The sequence below is a fragment of the Podarcis raffonei genome, chromosome 2 (genome assembly GCF_027172205.1).
Source record: "Podarcis raffonei isolate rPodRaf1 chromosome 2, rPodRaf1.pri, whole genome shotgun sequence".
Lineage (NCBI taxonomy): Eukaryota > Metazoa > Chordata > Lepidosauria > Squamata > Lacertidae > Podarcis > Podarcis raffonei.
The window spans coordinates 12,839,706-12,863,630 of NC_070603.1; the positions used below are offsets into that span (position 1 = coordinate 12,839,706).

Consider the following 23,925-nt stretch of genomic DNA (forward strand, 5'->3'; position numbering starts at 1 on the left):
TCCCCATCAACCAAAAGTCCAGATAATATGTGATACAGAGCTGAGCCTTCAGATCTGTGTGCATCATGCATATGTGTTCATGTTCCATATGGGCAAAGACACCCTTGAATTTACATATTCTAGCATCCTCCTTCAAAAATATACAGTACACATCTACATTGCACATAGTCCAGAAATTGGCAATCTGTGCTGAACACTTCCTGCTCCCCACGGCTGCCATATTTAGATGGCATCTGTGCAGGCAGGAATTGTCTTTATGTTATTTTGCTATAGCAAACAATAAATATAGGCATTTAAAAAGAAGAAGAACCCGAACATTTATTGATTGACATTTATATAACCAATTTTTCTGCTAGGCAGAAAAACCAGGATGTTAAACAACAACAACGGCCTGCAATTTAACAGATGAGATACAGAATGGGAATGCAAGTGGGGAAATCAATAGAGTTGACTCTAATCAGTAGAGAGGCATTTTTGTGAAGGGAGGGGAGCTGAATGGCAGACAGACCTGACCAGCATGGCTGATGGAAGGGGTCTTGCTGTCTGGCCTCTCCCTCTCAAGCAGCCAGGGGGCATAACAACTGCTCGGCGGGGGCGGGGGGAATAATCTACCTGGTTTGGTCAAAATACCACACCTCACCCTTTTCAGGGGCCATTGGAAGAAAGAATCACCACATGATATCGTGGGGAAATATCATTTCTCAGTTAATTTACGTACTAACTTCTCTATTTATTTTGGGTAACTTATTGCGGAAGAGCAGAATTAAAATGCTAGATGATTCTACCACACAAAATTAGACTGGAAGAAGAGGGAGGAAGGCAGAGGAAGGTGTGAGGGTTTTCTACGTTCTCTATCCTGGGATGGCCAACAGGTAGACCCCTCCCACCCACCCCAAAAAAGCTCAACAACTTTGTTGTTGTTTAGTCATTTAGTCGTGTCCGACTCTTCGTGACCCCATGGACCAGAGCACGCCAGGCACTCCTGTCTTCCACTGCCTCCGGCAGTTTGGTCAAACTCATGTTAGTAGCTTCGAGAACACTGTCCAACCATCTCGTCCTCTGTCATCCCCGTCTCCTTGTGCCCTCCATTGTTCCCAACATCAGGGTCTTTTCCAGGGAGTCTTCTCTTCTCATGAGGTGGCCAAAGTACTGGAGCCTCAGCTTCAGGATCTGTCCTTCCAGTGAGCACTCAGGGCTGATTTCCTTCAGAATGGAGAGGTTTGATCTTCTTGCAGTCCATGGGACTCTCAAGAGTCTCCTCCAGCACCAAAAGAGTCTCCTCCAGCACCAAAAGCATAAATTCTTCGGCAATCAGCCGCCTTTATGGTCCAGCTCTCACTTCCATACATCACTACTGGGAAAACCATAGCTTTAACTATACGGACCTTTGCTGGCAAGGTGATGTCTCTGCTTTTTAGGATGTTGTCTAGGTTTGTCATTGCTTTTCTCCTAAGAAGCAGGCATCTTTTAATTTTGTGACTGCAACTTAGACTTTCTAAACAACTTTCTAAAAGAAGCTCAACAACTTTGGTCAGTGGGTAGATCACTGCCAGTTTTTTTATAGTGGGAGTAGATCACCGTCTCCTGGAAGTTGGACAAGCCTGCTGTAAGAAATGAAAGAGATGGGAAACTGCTGCAGAGTTTTGTGAAAATGGGAGCAGAATGCAGTCAGTTGCTACATGCCAGATGGGTCCTGAGATTTAATTTCCCCACCACAGGTCCTTTGGAGTCGTCCTCTGGGAGTTGCTGACGGGAGAGATCCCTTACAAGGATGTGGACTCCTCTGCCATCATCTGGGGGGTGGGCAGCAACAGCCTCCACCTCCCTGTACCCACCAGCTGTCCTGACGGTTTCAAGATCCTGCTGAGACAGTGCTGGTAAGTCCATGAGATGTAAAAAAAGAGAGGAAAAGAGCCCAGACGCCTCTCTCTGCATCAGGAGTGAGAACCTGGAACCTAGATGTGTGACTCTCCCCACCCAAATCACTGAATATTATACACAGCTAAGTCATTTTTGGAGACACACTGGTAGGCCAACGAAAGGCACTTGTGTGCCGTTGTGCTCTGCGAGATTCTGTTTGGGCAGGATCGTGCTTGAACACTGAGATCCAGCTCCGAGGGCCTTCTGGCAGTTCCCTCCCTGCGAGAAGTGAGGTTACAGGGAACCAGGCAGAGGGCCTTCTTGGTGGTGGCGCCTGCCCTGTGGAACGCCCTCCCATCAGATGTCAAGGAAATAAACAATTACCTGACTTTTAGAAGACATCTGAAGGCAGCCCTGTTTACGGCAGTTTTTAACGTTTGATGTTTTATCGTGTTTTTAATATTCTGTTTGGGAGCCGCCCAGAGTGGCTGGGGAAACCCGGCCAGATGGGTAGGGTATAAATAATAATTTTTTATTATCACGTGTTGTGTTGTCAAATGTTTGCCAGTGTGTCATGTGGAAACATTTCCGTCCCACTGCCAGAACTGTGTGGCACACACTTCACACAAGAAGGACAACATCTGGCCATGGGGAGGATTGGAGGAGAATCTTCCTCCATATATATTTACTTCAGATATGCAGCGATCAGAATATCACTGGAGGCATTTTATTTATTTATTTATTTATTTATTTATTAGATTTTTCAAAAAATAGAAGTTAAACAAAGAAAAACAAAGAACAATACATAACACTGTAAACACACTTATATACATATTTTCCAAAATGAAAACTAATAAAAATAATAAAAGGAAAGGAAAAATAAAAGATATAAAGAAACTAAAGAAAAATTTTTCATAACCTGGAATATTACCAAATTCTTGCTCCAAATACTGCAAGATATAAATCTTAGTTAAAATATTTTAAAATACTTCCACCGCATTCCACCACATGACTCTTAGTTATCTTGCTCGCATTTACATCTGTTCTTCAATCATTTCCCTTCCTTAGATTCTTTCATAATCAATCAAATCTTTATGTTCTCTGTAGTCTTCACAAGGTTAGTCTAGATACAACCAAACTTTCGTATTTGAGCCCTGCTTGTATAAATAATCATTTAAACATTTCCATTGTTTCTGAATTAAATTTTTTTACTTATGCCTTATTAAATCCGTCAATTTTAGCAAAAAATAGGAAGCATTTATTTTTATTTTAAAGATGTACCTATTAACCTGTGCTGCACAAAATTCCCTGATGGGGACCCAGAAATGAGCAGCAAATTTGGGGGGAAATGACCTTCTCCAGGAAAGCAGATGCCCTACTGAGCAGTGGTTCTGCTGACCAATGCCTTCCATCTACGGAGGGACACCAATTGCATGCTGGGTGCCATCAAATACAACCAAGTACTCAGGGAGAACCGCCTGGGCAGAGGCTTACCATTAGCTCATGTCCACACCAGCTCCATACATCTGTTTCTCTCTATCCAGGAACAGCAAACCTCGGAACCGGCCCTCCTTCCGCCAGATCCTGCTCCATCTTGATATTGCGTCCGCCGATGTGCTGTCTACACCGCAAGAGACCTACTTCAAATCCCAGGTGGGTGTTCTTGGGCCAGCGCCTTTCTTCCAGCTCACCATGGGGGCTGTTGTAAACAAAAATTGCCCTTTTCCCTTATGGGGTATCCAAGAGCCCATATAGAGTCCTTACACAGGTTCCCTATTGGTAGGAGAAGATAACAGAGGCCAACCAGAGAATATTGAGAAGCAAAGCAGCTAGTAAGCTTGATCTTTATTATCTGTTGCAACAGGGTGCTCCCCTCACCCGCAGGAGAGAGGAGGAGGGACCCAGAAAAAAGGCATGCAAGGCCTTATAAAGACTTTTGAAATTGCCACCCTCTACATCAAGACCACCCCCAGAAACATCATACATACATCACAGAAGTGGTGTAACCTAAGATCACCCCTCAGATACATCACACCTACATCACAGAAAAGGCGGTCTAAAACAGAAATTTGAATGTTGTTTTTCTCCTGTCGTTGTTTATCTCCTGTCTGGCAGGTTACTTGATTGGATTGCCTGGGTAGCCTGGCCAGTCTTTTGTAACAATAAATACTTAGTTCCTGGGCCAGGTCACAGGCTCACACCCTATTCATATCTTAAATGTGCCCTTAAGACAGGATTTGTGAGGAAAGAGACAATGGGGAGGCTTTTCCATTTTCCTTTGACCTTGCAGAGAAAACATTTGCTCAGTTTGGGACAGTTTGAAAATCAAAATGGTTCCAGGTCGGTCTTCCAGTGCTGATCTATGTATGTGCTTGGTTGGTACACTTATGAACATTTAACATATATCTAAGACCTCAAAATTCCTATCACAGGGGTCACAGTCACTTCCTCTCCATTTTCCTCATAGAGGTTATTACGGAGCTTTCCTCTCTCTTTCTCACCAGCCTATGTGTTGTTTTATTTATTTGCTATAGTTATTCCTCCGTAGATTCATGATAGTGTACAGGATTCTCCCCTCCATCTTATCCTTGCCTTGTGAGATAAGTTAGGTGTAGGTTTGGGTCACTGGCCCAGGGTCACTTGCTGAATTTCGTAGCTGGATTTGTGTTTGAAGCCAGATCCGCCTCTGACACTCTTAACCAGGGAGGGGGAACCTCAGCCCCGTGGGCCAATGGAGGCCTCTCTGACTGGCGTTGGGACTCTCTCCAGGCCACAGCCCTTATTGGCCCTGCATTGCCCTCTCCTTGAGCCCTTGCTTGGCTGGAACAAGTCCTTGAACTTTGATAATATGCCTCTTGCTTGCCTGAAAAAGGGATTGAGAGAGGTGTATGTAGAAACTAGCCTACTGGACCAAGGTAAAATTGATCTTAGCATGCAGGCCCTGGAAGGTTATTGAGAAGCTAGGGCACGCTACCCAGCAGAGTAAACGTAGCGCAAGAGAAGTGGCAGGAGAAGTTGTGTGAGCATGTTTAGAAGCAGTTTATTCAGCATACAGCAGGACAAAAGGAAAACATGTCCGATCCCCTTTGTGTCCAAAGCAAAAGCTATACACAAACGGAAGTTCCCAGCAAGCTGTGCTGGAGTGTAAACAGACACGTGACATACAACAATTCCACACGTCTGCCCTTAAGGTGGAACGGAAGATCCCAACAGTTTATTCATTTATTTATTAAATGTCTATATCACCTTTCATCCTGCATTACACCATTCTTGTGGGCATATCTGTCTGTCTCGAGAGGCAATGGAGTGTGCCAAATTGCTGCATTAGTAGCACCAGTTACCTCTTGGGGCACAAGCCTGGGCAATATGTGTGGATGTCTTGGGATGCCCAGATGAAAAGACCCCACAGCCTCACTGATGTGGTTCAAGCAGAGCAAGACCTTTAGCCATCCAGCCTCTGCTTAAAGCCCCCAAGGAGAGTCCACAACCTCTAGAGCAGTGGTCCCCAGATGTTCTTGGACTACAACTCCCATCATCCCTGAGCTCTGGCCTTGCTAGCTAGGGGTGATGGGAGTTGTAGTTCAACAACATCTGGGGACCCACAGGTTGAGAAAGGCTGCTCTAGAGGGAGACCGTTCCACTGTCGAACCAGCTCTTACTGTCAGAAAGTGCTTCCCGATATTTAGTCGGAATCTCCTTTCTTGTAACTTGAAGCCATTAGTTCGAGTCCTACCCTCCAGAGCAGGAGAAAACTAGCTTGCTGCATCTTCCATGGGACAGCCCTTGAGGTATTTGAAGATCATATATTAAGGTTGCATAGAGTAGACCTGGTGAGGCACTATTATCGTCTTTCGGTTTCAGTACACCAGGCAGCAAGACCATCAAACAATACATTCTAGGACTGTCCATCGACATAGCACCAACACAAACGCATTGCAGCCCTCCTCGCCAATGCGTCTGAAACCAGTGGCATGCGGGGGGGGGCATTGGGGGGGGGTTGCATGCATGTTCCTATTTTCTGCCCATGGACACAGTGCAGTGTTTCCTTGTTCAGGCATTCGAACTCTGCCAGAAGACCAAAGCCGTGTTGCTTCTTGTTTTCCATTAGTTTCAGCTGTCTATGTCCGGAATCCAGGAGAGAAGCTTATCTATGTATCTTCTTTCCCCCCCAGGCTGAATGGAGGGAGGAAGTGAAGCTGCATTTTGAAAAGATCAAGTCAGAGGGGACATGTCTGCACCGCTTGGAGGAGGAGCTGATCCACCGGCGACGAGAAGAACTCAGGTAAGGTGATGGATATAGGAGAAGGAATGATACGGTTGAAAAGGTTCCCTCCTTGTTGTCAAGAGCTTGGTGGCAGTGGCAGCGGCGGCATCTGTCTCAAGAGACAATGGAGTGTGCCTCTGGGGTGGGCCTGGGCCTCACTGATGTGGTCCAAAGGAAAACAGCAAAACATTGGCCACCAGCTGGGCTGCAGGAGTTGCTGGAAGAAGACGTACAAGGCGCCATTCAACTGTCTTAGGGCTCCACTCCAGATTTTTGTAGGGTTTACGTCTTAGCCTTTTCTTCTCCTGCAAAGCAGTGGAGGTTTAGGATCAGAGTTTTCCTTCTCCTAGATGAGCTACCTTCCCAGGCTGATGAACCCCAACTGCCCCTGTTAGGAGCAGGTGCTTATAAATAGTGTGGCGCATATTCTATATTGCTGCAGATATTAAATATTGAGCAGTTTGAAGCGACTGGAAGCATATGAACTGACTCCTTTGGAAAGGAAACACCGCCCAGGCGATTCACACTTTTACTGGCAGGACTTTCTTCAAAACAGAATTAAAGCATCAAAAATATCCATACAGTATCTTACAAAATATGAAATAATCCAAACTGACCTATAAACAAAGGTCTCTCTCTCTCTCTCTCTCTCTCTCTCTCTCTCTCTCTCTCTCTCTCTCTCTCCAGCCTGCTTTCCAGCCTCCAGTCTGTTTGCTCTCCCTTCTGGAGACCCATTTACTTGCATTGTTTTCCCTGTAGCGTTCAGAGAGACAACCCACTTTGCATCTTCATTCCACTGAGTTTGGGAGGCAAAGACTGGAAGCTGCTCGCTCCTCACATGATCCCAGGTTACAACCCTCACATGTTAGCTACCAGAGAACAGTTCATCATTACCTCTGCAAGAGCTCAGAGTCCTTTAGAAAAACTCTTGTGGAAAACCCCCCGTTTTAGCAACACACATTTATCCATTTTCCATTTTAAACCTTCCTTAATACATACACAGGGACGCGGGTGGCGCTGTGGGTTAAACCACAGAGCCTAGGGCTTGCCGATCAGAAGGTCGGCGGTTCAAATCCCCGAGACGGGGTGAGCTCCCATTGCTCGGTCCTTCTCCTGCCAACCTAGCAGTTCAAAAGCATGTCAGAGTGCAAGTAGATAAATAGGTACCGCTCCGGCGGGAAGGTAAATGGTGTTTTCCATGCGCTGCTCTGGTTCACCAGAAGCAGCTTAGTCATGTTGGCCACATGACCTAGAAGCTGTACGCCGGCTCCCTCGGCCAATAAAGCAAGATGAACGCCGCAACCTCAGAGTCAGTCACGACTGGACCTAATGGTCAGGGGTCCCTTTACTTTTAATACATACACATTTTCCATTTTTGTGTGAATTAAACTATTATTCTTAACGTGTATATCCACTCCCGTCGCAGACAGCATTAGTGAGACAGTGCCCCTTGCCATTTGGGTCACTGCTGCCAATTCTTTTTTTTCAAATAATATTTATTATTTTCAGTAGATAAACATAATAAAAAAGAAGAGATTAACAATAATAAAGACAAACAAAAAATAGGAGAAAAAGAGAAAAAAGAAGAAAGATACATACTACATATTACCACTTAATTAATTAAAATTAAGTACCATCCATCTTCATAAACATAGTATTTGACTTCCTCAAATCTCTTCCATCTGAATTTCTTAGTAATTATATGTAGCAGTTTCCAATATCAGTGTTTCAAAAGACCATATCACAGTCCTAATCTACATAGCTTTCCTTATCGTACATTTTCTTATTTATAAATTTAATTCCATTTTAATCCTAGGCCTAATTGTTTCTTTCAAGTGGTTACATATCTTTAATATTACAATATTTATTCAAATAGTCTTTAAATTTATTCCAATCTTCTTGGCGTTCCTCTTCTTTCTGGTCGCGGATTCTCCACTGCTGCCAATTCTGAAAAGTAGCCCGTCTGCAGCAGAGCTCAGACACGGCTCCCGGGGCCTGTTCATATAGGATGCCTGACAGCTGCTTTCCTCTCCCTCCCCAGACATGCTTTGGACATCCGGGAGCATTATGAGCGCAAGCTGGAGCGAGCCAACAACCTGTACATGGAGCTCAACTCCCTCATGCTACAGCTGGAGCTGAAGGAGAAGGAGCTGCTCCGGTGAGAAGGCGGAAACTCAAAAACAGGACAGGGAAACCTGGGGCCTGCTGGGTGCTGTTGGACTCCCATCAGCCCCAGCCAGCAGGGCCCAATGGATGATGGGAGCTGCAGTCCCAGAAACATCTGGTGGATCCCGCTGCAAGGGGTGCTAGACATTGCAACTGGTTTTTACCGGGCCAATTTTTTGTCCAGGTTTCCCGACAGAGATCTCTCCCCTGGTCCTATTGGACACAAAGTCCAAAGTCCACTGAGCTGCAGCCGTTCCCTAAAGGAAGTGGGGAAGGATCCTGATGCCTCTGGCTGCTCCTGACCTCTAGGTGGCAAGCTTTTTCTGGCTTGCTATGCCAGAGAGCTTGGACCAGGAAGGACGGCAGCATTATCCAATCTGAGAAGCATGACGGGTTTTGCCCCCATAAGCCCAATGATTCCCACAGCATCATTTGAGGCTATACAGGAAGAGGATGAGGTGTGAGCCAGGGCAAAGCCAGTTGAGAAGGGCCATAGCTCAATGGCGAGGGGCATCTACCCTGCATCCAGATGTCCCGGGTTTGATTCCTGGCATTTCCAGGTAGAACCAGGAGAGACCCCTGTCTGGAACCCTGGAGGGCCCCTGCGAGTCATTGCAGACAATAGTGAGATACATGGACCATTGGTCAGACTGGGTACAAGGTACAAGGCAGCTCATTATTTCCCAGTGTCCCAGGGAACAATCCCTGTAACAATCCCTGTGTCCCTGTAACAATTAAAATTATAATTATTTATTCTTTATAGCCCACCCATCTGGCTGGGTTTCCCCAGCCACTCTGGGCAAATGCCAACTGAATAATAAGAATAAGAATAAGAATAAGAATGTGATAAAATGTCAAGCGTTAAAAACTTCCCTATACAGGGCTGCCTTCCGATGTCTTCTAAAAGTCAGATAGTTGTTTATTTCCTTGACATCTGATGGGAGGGTGTTCAACAGGGCAGGCGCCACTACCGAGAAGGCCCTCTGCCTGGTTCCCTGTAACTTCGCTTCCCACAGTGAGGGAACCGCCAGAAGGCCCTCGGCGCTGGACCTCAGTGTCCGGGTTGCATGATGGGAGTGGAGATGTTCCTTCAGGTATACTGGACCGAGGCCATTGAGGGCTTTAAAGGTCAGCACCAACACTTTGAATTGTGCTCGGAAACGTACTGGGAGCCAATGTAGGTCTTTTAAGACCAGTGTTATATGGTCTCGACGGCCACTCCCAGTCACCAGTCTGGCTGCCGCATTCCGGATTAGTTGTAGTTTCCAGGTCAACTTCAAAGGTAGAGCGCATTGCAGTCGTCCAAGCAGGAGATAACCAGAGCATGCACCACTCTGGCGAGACAGTTCACAGGCAGGTAGGGTCTCAGCCTGCGTACCAGATGGAGCTGGTAGACAGCTGCCCTGGACACAGAATTGACCTGCGCCTCCATGGACAGCTGTGAGTCCAAAATGACTCCCGGGCTGCACACCTGGTCCTTCAGGGGCACAGTTACCCCATTCAGGACCAGAGTGCCCTCCACACCCACCTGCCCCATCCCCCAGAAACAGTACTTCTGTCTTGTCAGGATTCAATCTCAGTAGACAATTCTGAGATACATGGACAATTGGTCAGGCAGCTTCCTATTTTCCTGTGTCCCAGGGAACCCTGTAACAACCTCCCTGTAAACTTGGATAACATGTGTATGCATGTGTGTTTAGTTGGGGCATCGTTGGTTGCTGTAGTTGATGTATTTTAATTGCACAACCCTTTACAGTATTTGTAGCTTGCCTTCCTGCCCCCCAAAGGATCCATGCCACCCAGCGGTCAGGTGTCTGCGCAGTCCGTCCTCAGCCGTTCTCAATTTTTTCCATCTCCATCCATAGGCGGGAGCAAGCCCTGGAGAAAAAGTACCCTGGGCTCTTTAAACACCACCCTTCACGCAGCCTCCTGCATGGCAACACCGTGGAAAAGCTTATCAAGAAGAGGAACGTGCCTCAGAAACTCTCTCCGCACAGCAAGAGGTGAGGAGTGGCCGGGGAAAAGGCCTGTGAAGGAGAGAGGGATTGATGAAGAGTCTCTGTCGCTTTCAGTGTTGCGTGGCATGTTTTTGTGGGAGTGCAGATGTAGTTCACAACTCAGCTCCCTAAGAATCTCAACTTCCTTCCTTTTATTTCTTTAAAACAAGCAAGCTTCTAGCCCTCATCGTTACATAGGTGCATTTGAAACCATGTAGGCAATGCCTTGTCCAATCTCAGAAGTCAGAGGAATGGCTTAATAAGCTTTGCTGTGGTTGTGGCTTCTGTTGCATAGCTCCTGGCTTCCTCCACATGCCCGTACATTATGTATAGTATTTTTAAAATGAAGAATAAATTAGGCATATTTGCTTAGTTTGCATAATTTATTCAGCTTGCAGAATTCAGCTTTCCTGGGCGCAGAATCTGTCTCTTCATCTACATATCTGTACACAAACATATGTTTGAATAGGGTACACTTAATGGTGTTTAAGGTTTTCCAACCCAAGCTCCTAAAATGCAGGGCCTCAAAATAAGCCCTGATGCAAAGGGCTTTTTACAATGTCAGTTGCATGCAATACACAGATCTCGAAATGTGACTGGCATCTGGTGAAGAATCTAGGAACCTGAAAGTCCTTGCTTTTTGTTGTTTGCCAAAAATAAAACCAAGCTTATAGCCCTTATGATTTCCAAACAAGCAATTTATGGTCAGTATTTGGTGGAATCTCAAAACGCAAATGAAGGCAGGAAATAATTTCCAGTGACCAGGAAGCACGGCTTCAGTGCATTAAGCTCAACAAATGGAACTGGTTATTTTGCTACAACCTGATAACTATCGGCTTGGCAGGCTTTTTCTCTAGTGGCACCATTGTTGTGGAAATGTGAAATGTGAGAGGCCTCATCAGTATTGGCATTCCGCCGGTTCCTGAAGACACACCTGTTTAGCAAGCATTCCCCTGATCTCCTGACTTGAACCTCCCGCTTTAATTGTTCTTTTAACTGTTTTAACTATTATGCTGGTTCATGGGCTTGTTTATTATAGATCTTAATTATTATTACTAGTATTATTAATAATAATAATAATAATAATAATAATAATAATAATAATAATAATAATAATATTTTATTTATACCCTGCCCTCGCGGCCAGGGCCGGGCTCAGGGCTGCTAACACCAAATATAAATTACAATAAAATGTAATAGAAAACAACAACAACAACAACAACAACAAACAAACAAACAGTTAATTAAAATACGGCTTAAAATACAGCTTAAAATTACAGGTGTTTTGATGAAACTGTTTCACTATGTATTCTAATTAGGAGTAGCTATATATTTTTATAATCAGTTTTCTATTTGTTCCTTTGTTTGCTGGCTTTTATTTGCTTGCAAATGGTCTTGGTATCTTCCCGAAAGGAAAGGTAGCATATAAAATCAGTAAAAATTATTGGAGGAATATGACATCAGTGACAGTAAAAGAGCATGAAAATCAATAAAGCAAACCAGGAACAACAAAACAAGACCCAACAGGGGATGCTGACAGCACGGGGAACAATTTTTCACCCCAAAGGCCTGATTCCCTTCCAGGCAACTTTCTGGGGGCCACATGCATTGTTGGGTATTAGATTTATAGATCACCCTTCAGTTCGCAGAGTATAAAACAGGATAAAAACATAAAAATAAGTAAAAGAAAACAGCAAAACAATAACACCCCCTTCCTACAGACACATTTTAAAAGGTTGTAGAATATTAATCAGCCAAAGGCCTGGTTGAAGAGGAATGTTTTTGCCTGGCATCTAAATACAGTGGAACCTCGTTTTTTGAACATAATCCGTTCCAGGAGACCGTTGGACTTCCACAACGTTCAAAAACTGAAAGCGGAAGCCTCAATATAATAGGGAAACTCAAAACAGAAACCATGTGGCCCATTCAGCTTCTGAAAATTGTTCAAAAACTGAAGCAGTTACTTCCAGGTTTTTGGCGTCGAAAGCCGAAACATGCGTCAACAGAGATGTTTGATTGCCGACGTTCCACTGTATATGCAATGAAGGTGCCAGGCAAGCCACCCTGGGGAGAGCAATCCACAAACTGGGAGCCACCACGGAAAAGGCCTCGCCACCCTCTGGACCTCACATGGAGGAGGCACACAATAAAGGGCCTCAGATGTTGATCTCAGGGTCCAGGTCAGTTTGTATGGGGAGAGGTGGTCCTTGAGGTAAGTTTTTATGCACACAGACACACACACCATCCTCCATTCAGGCAAGGCAGCATTATCAGAGTCCAAGGGAGATGCAAAGAGGGGCCAGCATGGGGTATGGCCTGCAGAGAACCCTGAGGGGCAGACAGAGAGGGCTGGAGAATTGAACTCCCAAAGCCGAGGCTCCCCATTGCCGCTGTAAAAGGTCAAACTGAAACAACTGTGGTCCAACAGCTCCATCTGGTGTGCAGGCTGAGACCCTACCTGCCTGCGGACTGTCTTGCCAGAGTGGTGCATGCTCTAGTTATCTCCCGCTTGGACTACTGCAATGCGCTCTACGTGGGGCTACCTTTGAAGGTGACCCGGAAACTGCAGTTAATCCAGAAAGCGGCAGCTAGACTGGTGACTGGGAATGGCTGCCGAGACCACATAACACAGGTCTTGAAAGACCTACATTGGCTCCCAGTACGTTTCCGAGCACAATTCAAAGTGTTGGTGTTGCCCTTTAAACCCCTAAATGGCCTCGGTCCTGTATACCTGAAGGAGCGTCTCCACCCCCATCGTTCAGCCCGGACACTGAGGTCCAGCGCCGAGGGCCTTCTGGCGGTTCCCTCACTGTGGGAAGCGAAGTTACAGGGAACCAGACAGAGGGCCTTCTCGGTAGCGGCACCCACCCTGTGGAACGCCCTCCCTTCAGATGTGAAGGAAATAAACAGCTATCTTCTTTTTAAAAGACATCTGAAGGCAGCCCTGTTTAGGGAAGTTTTTAATATTTAATGCTGTACTGTTTTTAACACTTGATTGGAAGCCGCCCAGAGTGGCTGGGGAAACTCAGCCAGATGGGTGGGGTATAAATAATATATTATTATTATTATTATTATTATTATTATTATTATTATTATTATGCCACAATTGTTCTCTTCCACAGGCCTGACATTCTGAAGACGGAGGTGATCATGGACCCCACGTTGCCCCAGCTCGCCATCCCCGTGTGCCAGAAAGGGCCCCCGTCCCCCGGGCGCAGCCGCCGGGCAAAGTCGCGCTACCGCAAGGTCAGCACCCGAGGCAGCTGTGGGGAGCTGGCTGATCCGGGGGGAGCCAAGCGCCTAGAGCCCTGCGCGGCCCTCAGGGGGCTCCAGCATGACCTCCTGCTGCGCAAGATGTCGTCTTCCAGCCCCGACCTCATCTCCACCACCCTGGGAGCCGAAGGCCGCAAGGGAGCGGCCGGCCCCGAATCCCCGCCAGCCGAGCAGCCCTGCAGCGAGACGCCCAGCGAAGACACGGCCTCCGTCCCCTGCTCCAGCAGCCCCGAGTCACCCTCTTCGCGACAAGGCGCCGTGGGCCCCCCAGGGAAGGCCAGGCTGCAGCCGGGAGACGAAGCCGAGCGGGAGCAGGGCAGGGGCAGCCGGGCAGCGGCCGCACCGCAATCCCAGCACCTCACGCCAGCCGCCATGTTGTATCGGGCAGCCGTCACCCGGAGTCAGGTAGGGCCGGGCAGGGGGCGCTCTTCCTTCCCTCCATAGGAGCCAGTTCCTAGGGGCTGAGGTCTCTTCGCCCCCTTCCAAAATTGGTGGGCATTTCCATTCAAATGGTGTGCATACACCACATTTTGTGATCAATTCTGCAGGGTGGGGCTTACCCCCTGCCCAATATTTTATTTGAGTCCCAGCAGTGTGGACTGTAAATAAGGACCACATGATCCAAGCAACGGGAGAATGAAATCCTAACAGAAGTAGATGCTTTTCTCCTAAAAAAGTCTTGTTGATTCATTTCGGGCAACAGGGTTGTTTGCTCAATCCAGCCCTTCTCCATCCATATGGCCACCATAGTTGACTTTTGCACATCTTTTATCTACTTGTCTGGGAAGTCGCACATTTAAGTAGGTGCTGTGTGCATGCGATTGCCCTGCCTCAGCTGGAGCTGTGGCTGTGAAGCACAGGTGCATAGCTGTCAACTTTTCCCTTTTCTTGCGAGGAATCCTATTTGGAATAAGGGAATTTCCCTTTAAAAAAGGGAACCGTTGACAGCTATGCACAGGTGAGAGGTTCGAAACACTGCCAGCCATCTATTCAAACTCTGTTTCTGAGTGCCACGTGCATGTCTGTTTGGATCACGGCCCCAAAATCCAATAATAATAATAATAATAATAATAATAATAATAATAATAATAATAATAATTTATTTATACCCTGCCCGTCTGGCTGAGTCTCCCCAGCCACTCTGGGCGGCTCCCAATCAAATGTTAAAAACAGTACAGCACTAAACATTAAAAACTTCCCTAAACAGGGCTGCCTTCAGATGTCATTTAAAGATAGGATAGCTGCTTATTTCCTTCACGGGAGGGTGTTCCACAGCATGGGCGCCACTACCAAGAAGGCCCTCTGCCTGGTTCCCTGTAACCTCACTTCTTGCAATGAGGGAACCGCCAGAAGGCCCTCAGCGCTGGACCTCAGCGTCCGGGCAGAACGATGGGGGTGGTGGGTGGGGCAAGAGCAAAAGAAGGAGTGGTCAAATAATAATAATAATAAGATGCTCCTTCAGGTCTACTAGGCCGAGGCCCTTTAGGGCTTTAAAGGTCAGCACCAACACTTTGAATTGTGCTCAGAAATGTACTGGGAGCCAATGCAGATCTCTCAGGACCGGTGTTATGTGGTCCCGGTGGCCACTCCCAGTCACCAGTCTACCTGCCGCAATAGCACTGAAAATGGTGGAATATGTTTTTTTTAAGAATCTTGGAGGTTGGTGGGTTTTGTTTACTCCAGTCTCATTTTAGCCATGACATAGTTCCTTTTTTCTCTCTTCTTCTCGGCTCAGAAGCGCGGGGTCTCCTCGGAGGAGGAGGAAGGCGAGGTAGACAGCGAAGTTGAGCTCCCTCTCCGGCAAAGGTGAGTGTTTGCCTGGGTTAGCCCAGTACGACTGGTGGAAGATGGGGGTGGTTAGCCCCGAGTCCCCACACACACACACAATAGAATCAATCTCTGTGCAACAGTAGATCAGACATTACTATGAAGCTGATTCAGGACAGGAGAAAGAAATGTCTTCACACAACTGGCTTTGGACTCATCTGGCAGGCTCCTGTTGTTTATTTATTTTGTGTCATTAGTGCACCTCAGGGGTGGGGGAACCTCTGGCCCAGGAGCCAGTCTTGGAATCATAAGGTTGTGGAGTTGGAAGGGACCCTAAGGGTCATCTAGTCCAACCTCCTACAATGCAATAACAAGTCAGTCAAGGGATTGAGTTTTGCCCACAAGGCCATTCTTCCCCAACCCTCAGCTGAAATCACTTGTCAGTTGTGCACTGGTTGTGAGGGCCTGTTCCCTGCTGGAGAGAATTGTTCTTGATAGGTGAAGTGGCCGTTCAGCATCTGCTGAAAAATGCTTTGATGGTTGGCCTGCGCCTTCCTTCCTCTTTTTTAAAAAACAAATTAATACAAATTTAAAAGCTGACTTTCCACCTCCGTATGTTCTTTCTTTTTTCCTCCCTCTGGCACTCTGGTCAGTGACTGAAATACAGTGGTACCTCGGTTTTCAAACGTCTCAGACGTCGAAATTTCAACTTTCGAATGCTGAAAACCCAGAACTGTGTCGGTTTTCGAAAGCCAAACATGCCACACAGCTTCTCTATTGAGTTTTCCAGATGTAAATGCTTTCGGAAATTAATACTTCAGTTTTCAAACGTTTCAGAAGTCGAATGGTCTTCCAGAACAGGTTACATTCAAAAACTGAGGTACCACTATAAATCGATTCATTTCCTCCCCTCGTTGCTGTCCCAAGTACAATATCTTTTCCAATTTTCATTTCAAAATCCACTCATCCCATCTCCCTTCACATTGCATGAACAAGTACAGTGGTACCTCGTGTTACGTACCGTCCCCCTTACGAACGCTGCGGGTTACGCGCTCCGCTAACCGGAAGTAGATGCCCCTTGTTGCGAACTTTGCCCCAGGTTGCGAGCAGAAGTTGCGCTCTGGCAGTGTGGCAGCAGCGGGAGGCGCCATTAGCGAAAGTGGACCTCATGTTACGAGCGGTTTCCTGTTACGAACAGACCTCCGGAACGGATTAAGTATGTAACATGAGGTGCCACTGTTCCAATTTCTATTCTGACTTTTATACACGATTATAACCTTTCCTCAAAAAAATTGAATACTGTAGAGGAAATCCTCTTTTACCTATGTATAATACTCATTAGTCCGTTTTAAAATTGGATGACCTGCATCTTCCAAGGCAGTCTGTTCAACGGGCAAACCGCTTAGACAACCAGGAAACCATTCCTTAATGCAGACACACATTCCCTGGGTGTAGCCATCCCATAGCTCAGGGATGTAGCCAACATGGTACCCTCCACATTTTGCGGGACTCCAGCATGGGCCACGGTCAGTGCCGGATTTACGTATAAGCTAAACAAGCTATAACTTAGGGCCCCACTCTCTTGGGAGCCCCAAAAAATTTTTAAGGAAAAAAAACCTGGATGTCCATTTCCAAAATATAAGGTTAAAAAAAACCCCAAAACCTACATACAGCAATGTTGTTTTGTGTTGTGTAGGCTCCTATTTGTTATGTGCAAATGGCTTGAGATACCTATTGGGTCCATAAATTATCAGACAGTGGGCGCACAGGTTGCGAACGTGATCCGTGCAGGAAGCACGTTCGCAACCCGCAGCGTCCACAACCTGCAGCGCCGCGTCTGCGCGGGTCGCGATTCTGCACTTCTGCACATGCACAAAGCGCAATTTAGCGCTTTGTGCAAGCACCGAAACTCAGAAGCAACCCGTTCTGGTACTTCCAGGTTTGGCGCGGTGCACAACCCGGAATCGCGCAACTTGAAGCATCTGTAACCCGAGGTATGACTGTATAGCATATATTCAACACACAAAAAAGCGACAATTTGTAGTTGACAAAGGACGGCTGGACATATAAAGGGCCACATTACCTTCAGTAGCTCAGGGCCTCATCAAACCTAAATCTGGCCCTGGCCACGGTGGCTGAGTTGGAGGCCAGTGAGGTTGACTAGCCTGGCACCCCCATTGCCACACATGATGGGTCCATGTTGCCAGAGGGCTTCATATTTTCTCTCTCTCTCTCTCCTGACCCAGGTGGCCTCAAGCGATGAGCAAGCGGCAGTCGCTCTCCACTTTCAGCTCCGAGAACTTCTCCGATGGGGACGGCGAGGAGGGCACTGCCAGCGAGGGCACCACAGCATCCCACAGCGGCGGCACGCCAGATGTGGCCAGCACCAACACAGACGAACGCCTGGATGCCGAGCGCTCGGACGACGACATCCTGGGGCACTCGGACGGGCTGTCCGAAAAGGAGGCGGCCATCCAGCTTGTCAAACGCCAGCTCAGTGCAGAGCAGAACCCTGGAGAGGTGGGTGCAGTGCGAGAATGGCAGGGTGCTGGCATCCATTTCAGCTGCCGGGACTTTGTTTTTCCTGTGGGTTTCCCCCTGGTGGTGAACCTGGGCGATGCAGGAGCTTTGAGAAGGCTGCGAGGTCACTTTTACTGGTGCAGGAAAGCCCAAAATGTAGGTTACCTGCAGCCCTGAAGGCCTTTGCCTGTTCCTGCACCTACTGGTTTTGGTGGCTTCTGGTCTGTTGTTAATGTGCATAAGACTGCACCATCAGCAAACGTGGAAGCGGACAGAATTCAGCCTTGTGAGTGGATTGGCTCACTATTTTATTTTTACATCATTAAATTTCAAGCTGCATAGGAGGGCCGCCTCTTTGGAAAAAGTTCCCAAGCCAGAAAGAGAACCGAGTGAGATTGCCAGCGTTCAACCCCTCTCCCTGACAAACCCTTTGCCCTTCCCTGTGCCTAGCAGAAGGAACCTAAATGTGGTTCACATGCAGGATTAGCTTTTTCATTTTTCTGGGTGTGGAATATTTGCTTTAAAGGATTCTGCTGCCCTCTCAAAGTTAAAGGTAAAGGTAAAGGGACCCCTGACCATTAGGTCCAGTCGTGGCTGACTCTGGGGTTGCGGCGTTCATCTCACTTTACTGGCCAAGGGAGCTGGCGTACAGCTTCCGGGTCATGTGGCCAGCATGACTAAGCCACTTCTGGTGAACCAGAGCAGCGCATGGAAACGCCGTTTACCTTCCCGCCGGAGTGGTACCTATTTATCTACTTGCACTTTGATGTGCTTTCGAACTGCTAGGTTGGCAGGAGCAGGGACCGAGAAACGGGAGCTCACCCCGTCGCGGGGATTCGAACTGCCGACCTTCTGATCGGCCAGTCCTAGGCTCTGTGGTTTAACCCACAGCGCCACCCGCATCGAGGTTGCTGGGCTGCAAATCACGTCAGCCCTGGGCTCACTCACTAGGGACAGTGGGAGCCGTGGTCCAGTCGCATCTGGAAGGTCCCAGGTCCCCCATCCCAGCTTTAATGATGAGTCTGCACTGGTATGATGGAAGTGGGCAGAAAAAGGTTTCCTCCCTCTCTCACAGCAACGTTTGAACATCCGGTGAAGCTGAATGTCGGGAGATTCAGGACAGACAAAAACTTCTTCATGCAGGGCATAGTTAAGCTGTGGAACTCATGTCCACAAGGGGCAACGATGGCCATTTTGAAAGAGGATTAAATACATTCAAGGAGGATAAGTCTATCAGTGGCTACCAGATTGAGGGGAGTGTTGCTGCAATGATGTCCTGCTTGCGTTCTTTCCTCAGACATCTGGTTGGCCACTGTAAGAACAGGATGCTGGACTAGGTGAGGGACGGGCCTGATCCAGCAGAGCATTGGTTAAAGCTTCTTCCTTGCAGCCCAATTCAGGGCCACAGGTAGCCTCATGCTGGGTGTTCATCAGTAGGCAGATGATACCCAGCTCTACCTCTCTTTTAAATCAGAACCAGTGAAGGAATTGAAGGTCCTGTATGAGTATCTGGAGGCGGTTGGAGGATGGATGGCGGCTAACAGATTGAGGTTGAATCCTGACAAGGCAGAAGTACTGTTTTGGGGAAACGGGGCGGGCGGGTGTGGAGGACTCCCTGGTCCTGAATGGGGTAACTGTGCCCCTGAAGGACCAGGTGCGCAGACTGGGAGTCATTTTGGGCTCACAGCTGTCCATGGAGGCGCAGGTCAATTCCGTGTCCAGGGCAGCTGTCTACCAGCTCCACCTGGTATGCAAGCTGAGACCCTACCTGCCCGCAGACTGTCTCGCCGGAGTGGTGCATGCTCTAGTTATCTCCCACTTGGACTGCACTGCGCTCTACATGGGGCTACCTTTGAAGGTGACTTGGAAACTACAATTAATCCAGAATGCGGCAGCTGGACTGGTGAGTGGGAGTGGTCGCCATATAACACCGGTCTTGAAAGACCTACATTGGCTCCCAGTACATTTCTGAGCAGAATTCAAAGTGTTGTTGCTGACCTTTAAAGCCCTAAACGGCCTCGGTCCTGTATACCTGAAGGAGCGTCTCCACCCCCATCGTTCAGACCGGACACTGAGATCCAGTGCCGAGGGCCTTCTGGCGGTTCCCTCACTGCAAGAAGCGAAGTTACAGGGAACCAGAGGGCCTTCTTGGTAGTGGCACCCGCCCTGTGGAACGCCCTCCCTTCAGATGCCAAGGAAATAAACAACTACAATGGTACCTCTGGTTACGAACTTAATTCGTTCCGGAGGCCGTTCTTAAGCTGAAACCGTTCTTATCCTGAGGCACACTTTTGCTAATGGGGCCTCCCACTGCGCACGATTTCCATTCGCGTCCTGGGATAGCAGAGATCGTAACCTGAAGCGTTCATAACCAGAAGCATTTGTAACCAGAGGTACCACTGTATCTGACTTTTAGAAGACCTCTGAAGGCAGCCCTGTATAGGGGAGTTTTTAATGTTTGATGTTTTATCGTGTTTTTAGTATTTTGTTGGGAGCCACCCAGAGGGGCTGGGGAAACCCAGCCAGGTGGGCTGGGTATAAATAATAAATTATTATTATTATATTATTGGGTATTATTTCTCCACATACCCCGATTTCCTCACACTCTCCCTCTCCTTCCAGGACGCTGCTGCCTACGAAGATTCGGACTGCGACAGTGCCGAACTGGACCATTCAGGCAGCGGGGAGATGCAGAGACTTCAGGACATGCCCAGTTTGTGATTGCACCCGTTTGGCTTTTCCTTCCCCAGGTTGTACAGACCCCTGGCCCTTCCCTGCACCACGACCACCTCCCCAGATATTTATATAAATAATCTATAAAAGCTCTATATAAATCTATATATCTCATAATCTCTGGAAGGAGAGCCAGTGCGCCTCATCCCTGCGTCCCGTCCCTGCCTTCTTCTGGACTGGTTGTGGGGTCGAGGGCCCCTTCCCTGCCACCGGGGCTTGCAGTTTTCACTTGGGGCAGCTGGAGACGTGGAACAAACGGACACGCAAACCCTGCAGCCGTCGGCCCCGCAACTAAGCAGGAGAGGCCTTCGATACACACAGAAAGCAGAGTCAATCCCTTCTGTTCTGCTGCCTCATGAGTCCTGGACATTGTGGGCCCTGGCTGAGGACCAACAAGCTCTAACCAGGCCCAGGGAGTAAGCGATGGGCCCGTGGGCAGAGAGAGAAGACCCGGGCTGGGGAATGGTGCGTTCTTCTACCAAAGGAAGTGGCAAGGAGCTCTCGGCGCACTGGCAAGGCTCAAACATCTTAGCTGGACCAGGCACATTCCAGGTGCCAGACTGTTTCTGATCTGGACTCAATGCATGTTTGGGCCACAGTCAGCACGGAAACCTCCCCCTACCCAGAGCTTGGGAATAGGTTGTTTTCCTTCCCCTTGCCCCCAATATAGCCCTCCCCGAAAGTAACAACCAAAGCCTGAGCGCAACAAGCCCTCTTCTCTTCCAACAGTCCTTCCTTCCTTCCTCCCTCCCTCCCATACTGTATATATGTGTACACACACACACACACGGACACACACACACGAACACACACACACACTCTTGATGTGGCCCATTCCAATGGGGGGGGGGAACATGCTCCATTTCTCCCCTGCTGGCACCAACATGCACTGCACTTTTCAAGTAATTTATTTATTTTTTAATTTATAACGAGAAATGTTTACATTTGCACTTAACACGTGTCTCTGTCAGATGGGTCTGTGTAACGGGGGGGGGGAGCGGGGAGGGAAGCGAGAGATAGAGAGATCGTGCGCACGGACGGACAAGGCAGGAATTGGGATTTCCGATCCCAACGCTCGATTCTGGCGAAAGCCTTTTAACGCTTAAAAAGGGGGGAAGGGGAGTCTGTTGAGCGTACCCCGGCGAGGAAGAATCCCCTTTCCTCTTGGTTTCTCAGGTGAAGGTCCTGGTTTGGAGAAATATGTCCCTCTCCTTTCACGTTTGTCGTTTATTTGTGTTTGGTTAAAAAGACCAAGGGTGTGAGAGCTTAGCGCAGGGGTGGACGCGAAAGGGTTTAAAAAAAAAGAGAGAAAGGGGAAAACCCCGCTCCTGGTGCAAAAAGATGAACTAAGGCAGGGTTTCTCAGCCACAGATTTTGGGACCAGCACATTCCCCCCCCCCCGCCCACCCTATGCCATTTTGACAAAGCAGCCTGCGTGGCGGAGGTGGGGGACAACTAAGCCGAGACTACTGGGAAAGAGACGAATTCCTGAAACAAAGCTGAACTGGCTAAAAAATGTCTTCCTCTGCTCACTAGCACTATGAGCTGTGGCTTTTGTGACACCCCCTGCCCAGCTTATTTCCAGTGCACATTCTGCCTCCTGCCGGATCCTTGCTCACAGTCCTTACCAGAACAGCAGCGAAACAGATAACAGTGCACCTGAATGCTTGCAAAATACACCTGGCTTGATTTGTGACATGTTAACAGGGGGTGTCCCTGCTTGGCCATCTGATTTCCTTCTATTGGGAGGGGCTGGCTGTGGGTTGCTCTCTCCCATCGTCAAAAGCCCTCTCCCCTTACACACCTGTTCGCCTTCCCCAGACACGAGCTGCAGAATGGAAACGAAGTCCGGCATTTTAACCGCAATGCATGCTCCGGTTCGAAAGACCTGCCCGTTTTGACAGCAGCATTGCCCTGGTGCTAATTCCCTTTCTGCCCACAAGGGGGCAGGGGTTGCCTGCCCTTCCTTGCCTGGTTTTATTGCCGCAGCTGCTTTTTTTTCCTATTTAAGGGGGAATGCAGCGGCTTTTGGTGGGGAGAATTCAGTGCAACCAGGAGTAGGCTTTGCATGATGCTGCACAAGCCTAACGCAGCAGCCTGTGGCAAAACAGAAGCCTGAGCATGCTAGAGCCAGATTTGAGAGGTGCTGCCACTGATGGTGCTAAATCAGATGGACTAGGGACATGAGATGTTGTAAGGCAGCCTATAGCCTCCAGCAGCCCCTGCCGTATACCTGCTGTTCCACCTTCTGTGGTGCTAAGAGTGGCATGCTGGGAAATTTTTTTCCACTGCCCACTAATCCAAGGCCCCCATGCGCCATTGCTACACCAGCTTTGCTTTAGGGATCTGATCGGCTACAGTGCAAACAAAGGCAGCCCATTCTTCAGCTAGGCTCATGTGGACAGTCTCCTTCAGCTCTAATTCAGCAGGTTAATTCTGTGTCCAGGGCAGCTGTCTACCAGCTCCATCTGGTACGCAGGCTACGACCCTACCTGCCCGCGGACTGTCTCGCCAGAGTGGTGCATGCTCTAGTTATCTCCCGCTTGGACTACTGCAATGCGCTCTACGTGGGGCTACCTTTGAAGGTGACCCGGAAACTACAATTAATCCAGAATGCAGCAGCTAGACTGGTGACTGGGAGTGGCCGCTGGGACCACATAACACCGGTTCTGAGAGATCTGCATTGGCTCCCAGTACGTTTCTGAGCACAATTCAAAGTGCTGGTGCTGACCTTTAAAGCCCTAAACGGCCTCGGTCCTGTATACCTGAAGGAGCGTCCCCACCCCCATCGTTCAGCCCAGACACTGAGGCCCAGCACCGAGGGCCTTCTGGCAGTTCCCTCATTGCGAGAAGTGAGGCTACAGGGAACCAGGCAGAGGGCCTTCTTGGTAGTGGCGCCCACCCTGTGGAACACCCTCCCTTCAGATGTGAAGGAAATAAGCAGCTATCTTCTCTTTAAAAGACATCTGAAGGCAGCTCTGTTTAGGGAAGTTTTTAATGTTTAATGCTGTATTGTGTTTTTAATATTCGGTTGGGAGCTGCCCAGAGTGGCTGGGGAAACCCAGCCAGATGGGCAGGGTATAACTAATAAATTAGTAGTAGTAGTAGTAGTAGTAACTTCCTGCATTGATATCTGGTGGAGGGGTTGGGCGGGGTATAAATAATAAATAATAATAATAATATTTATTATTATTATTATTATTATTATTATTATTATTATTATTATTATTAAATAGACTGGCAGAAGAGATGTGTGTATTACTATATTGTTCTTTGCACTGCTGTACCTCCTTTGTTGGCTAAACAGAATTTGGCACTTAAACCCAATTTCCATTGAATTTTTTA

General features: G+C 48.0%; 1 protein-coding gene across 1 annotated transcript in view; it reads left to right on the forward strand.

Moving 5' to 3' along the window:
- MAP3K12 (mitogen-activated protein kinase kinase kinase 12) overlaps positions 1-21,420 on the forward strand; it is a 122,684-nt gene extending 101,264 nt beyond the window's left edge. The window contains exons 6-14 of the mRNA XM_053374166.1: positions 1,719-1,877; positions 3,405-3,513; positions 6,033-6,142; positions 8,166-8,282; positions 10,156-10,293; positions 13,410-13,965; positions 15,296-15,366; positions 17,574-17,847; positions 20,470-21,420. Of these exons, the coding sequence (XP_053230141.1) occupies positions 1,719-1,877; positions 3,405-3,513; positions 6,033-6,142; positions 8,166-8,282; positions 10,156-10,293; positions 13,410-13,965; positions 15,296-15,366; positions 17,574-17,847; positions 20,470-20,568 (1,633 nt within the window). The 3' untranslated portion in view covers positions 20,569-21,420. The remainder of the gene's footprint in view (positions 1-1,718; positions 1,878-3,404; positions 3,514-6,032; positions 6,143-8,165; positions 8,283-10,155; positions 10,294-13,409; positions 13,966-15,295; positions 15,367-17,573; positions 17,848-20,469) is intronic.
- The last annotated feature ends 2,505 nt before the right edge of the window (positions 21,421-23,925 follow it).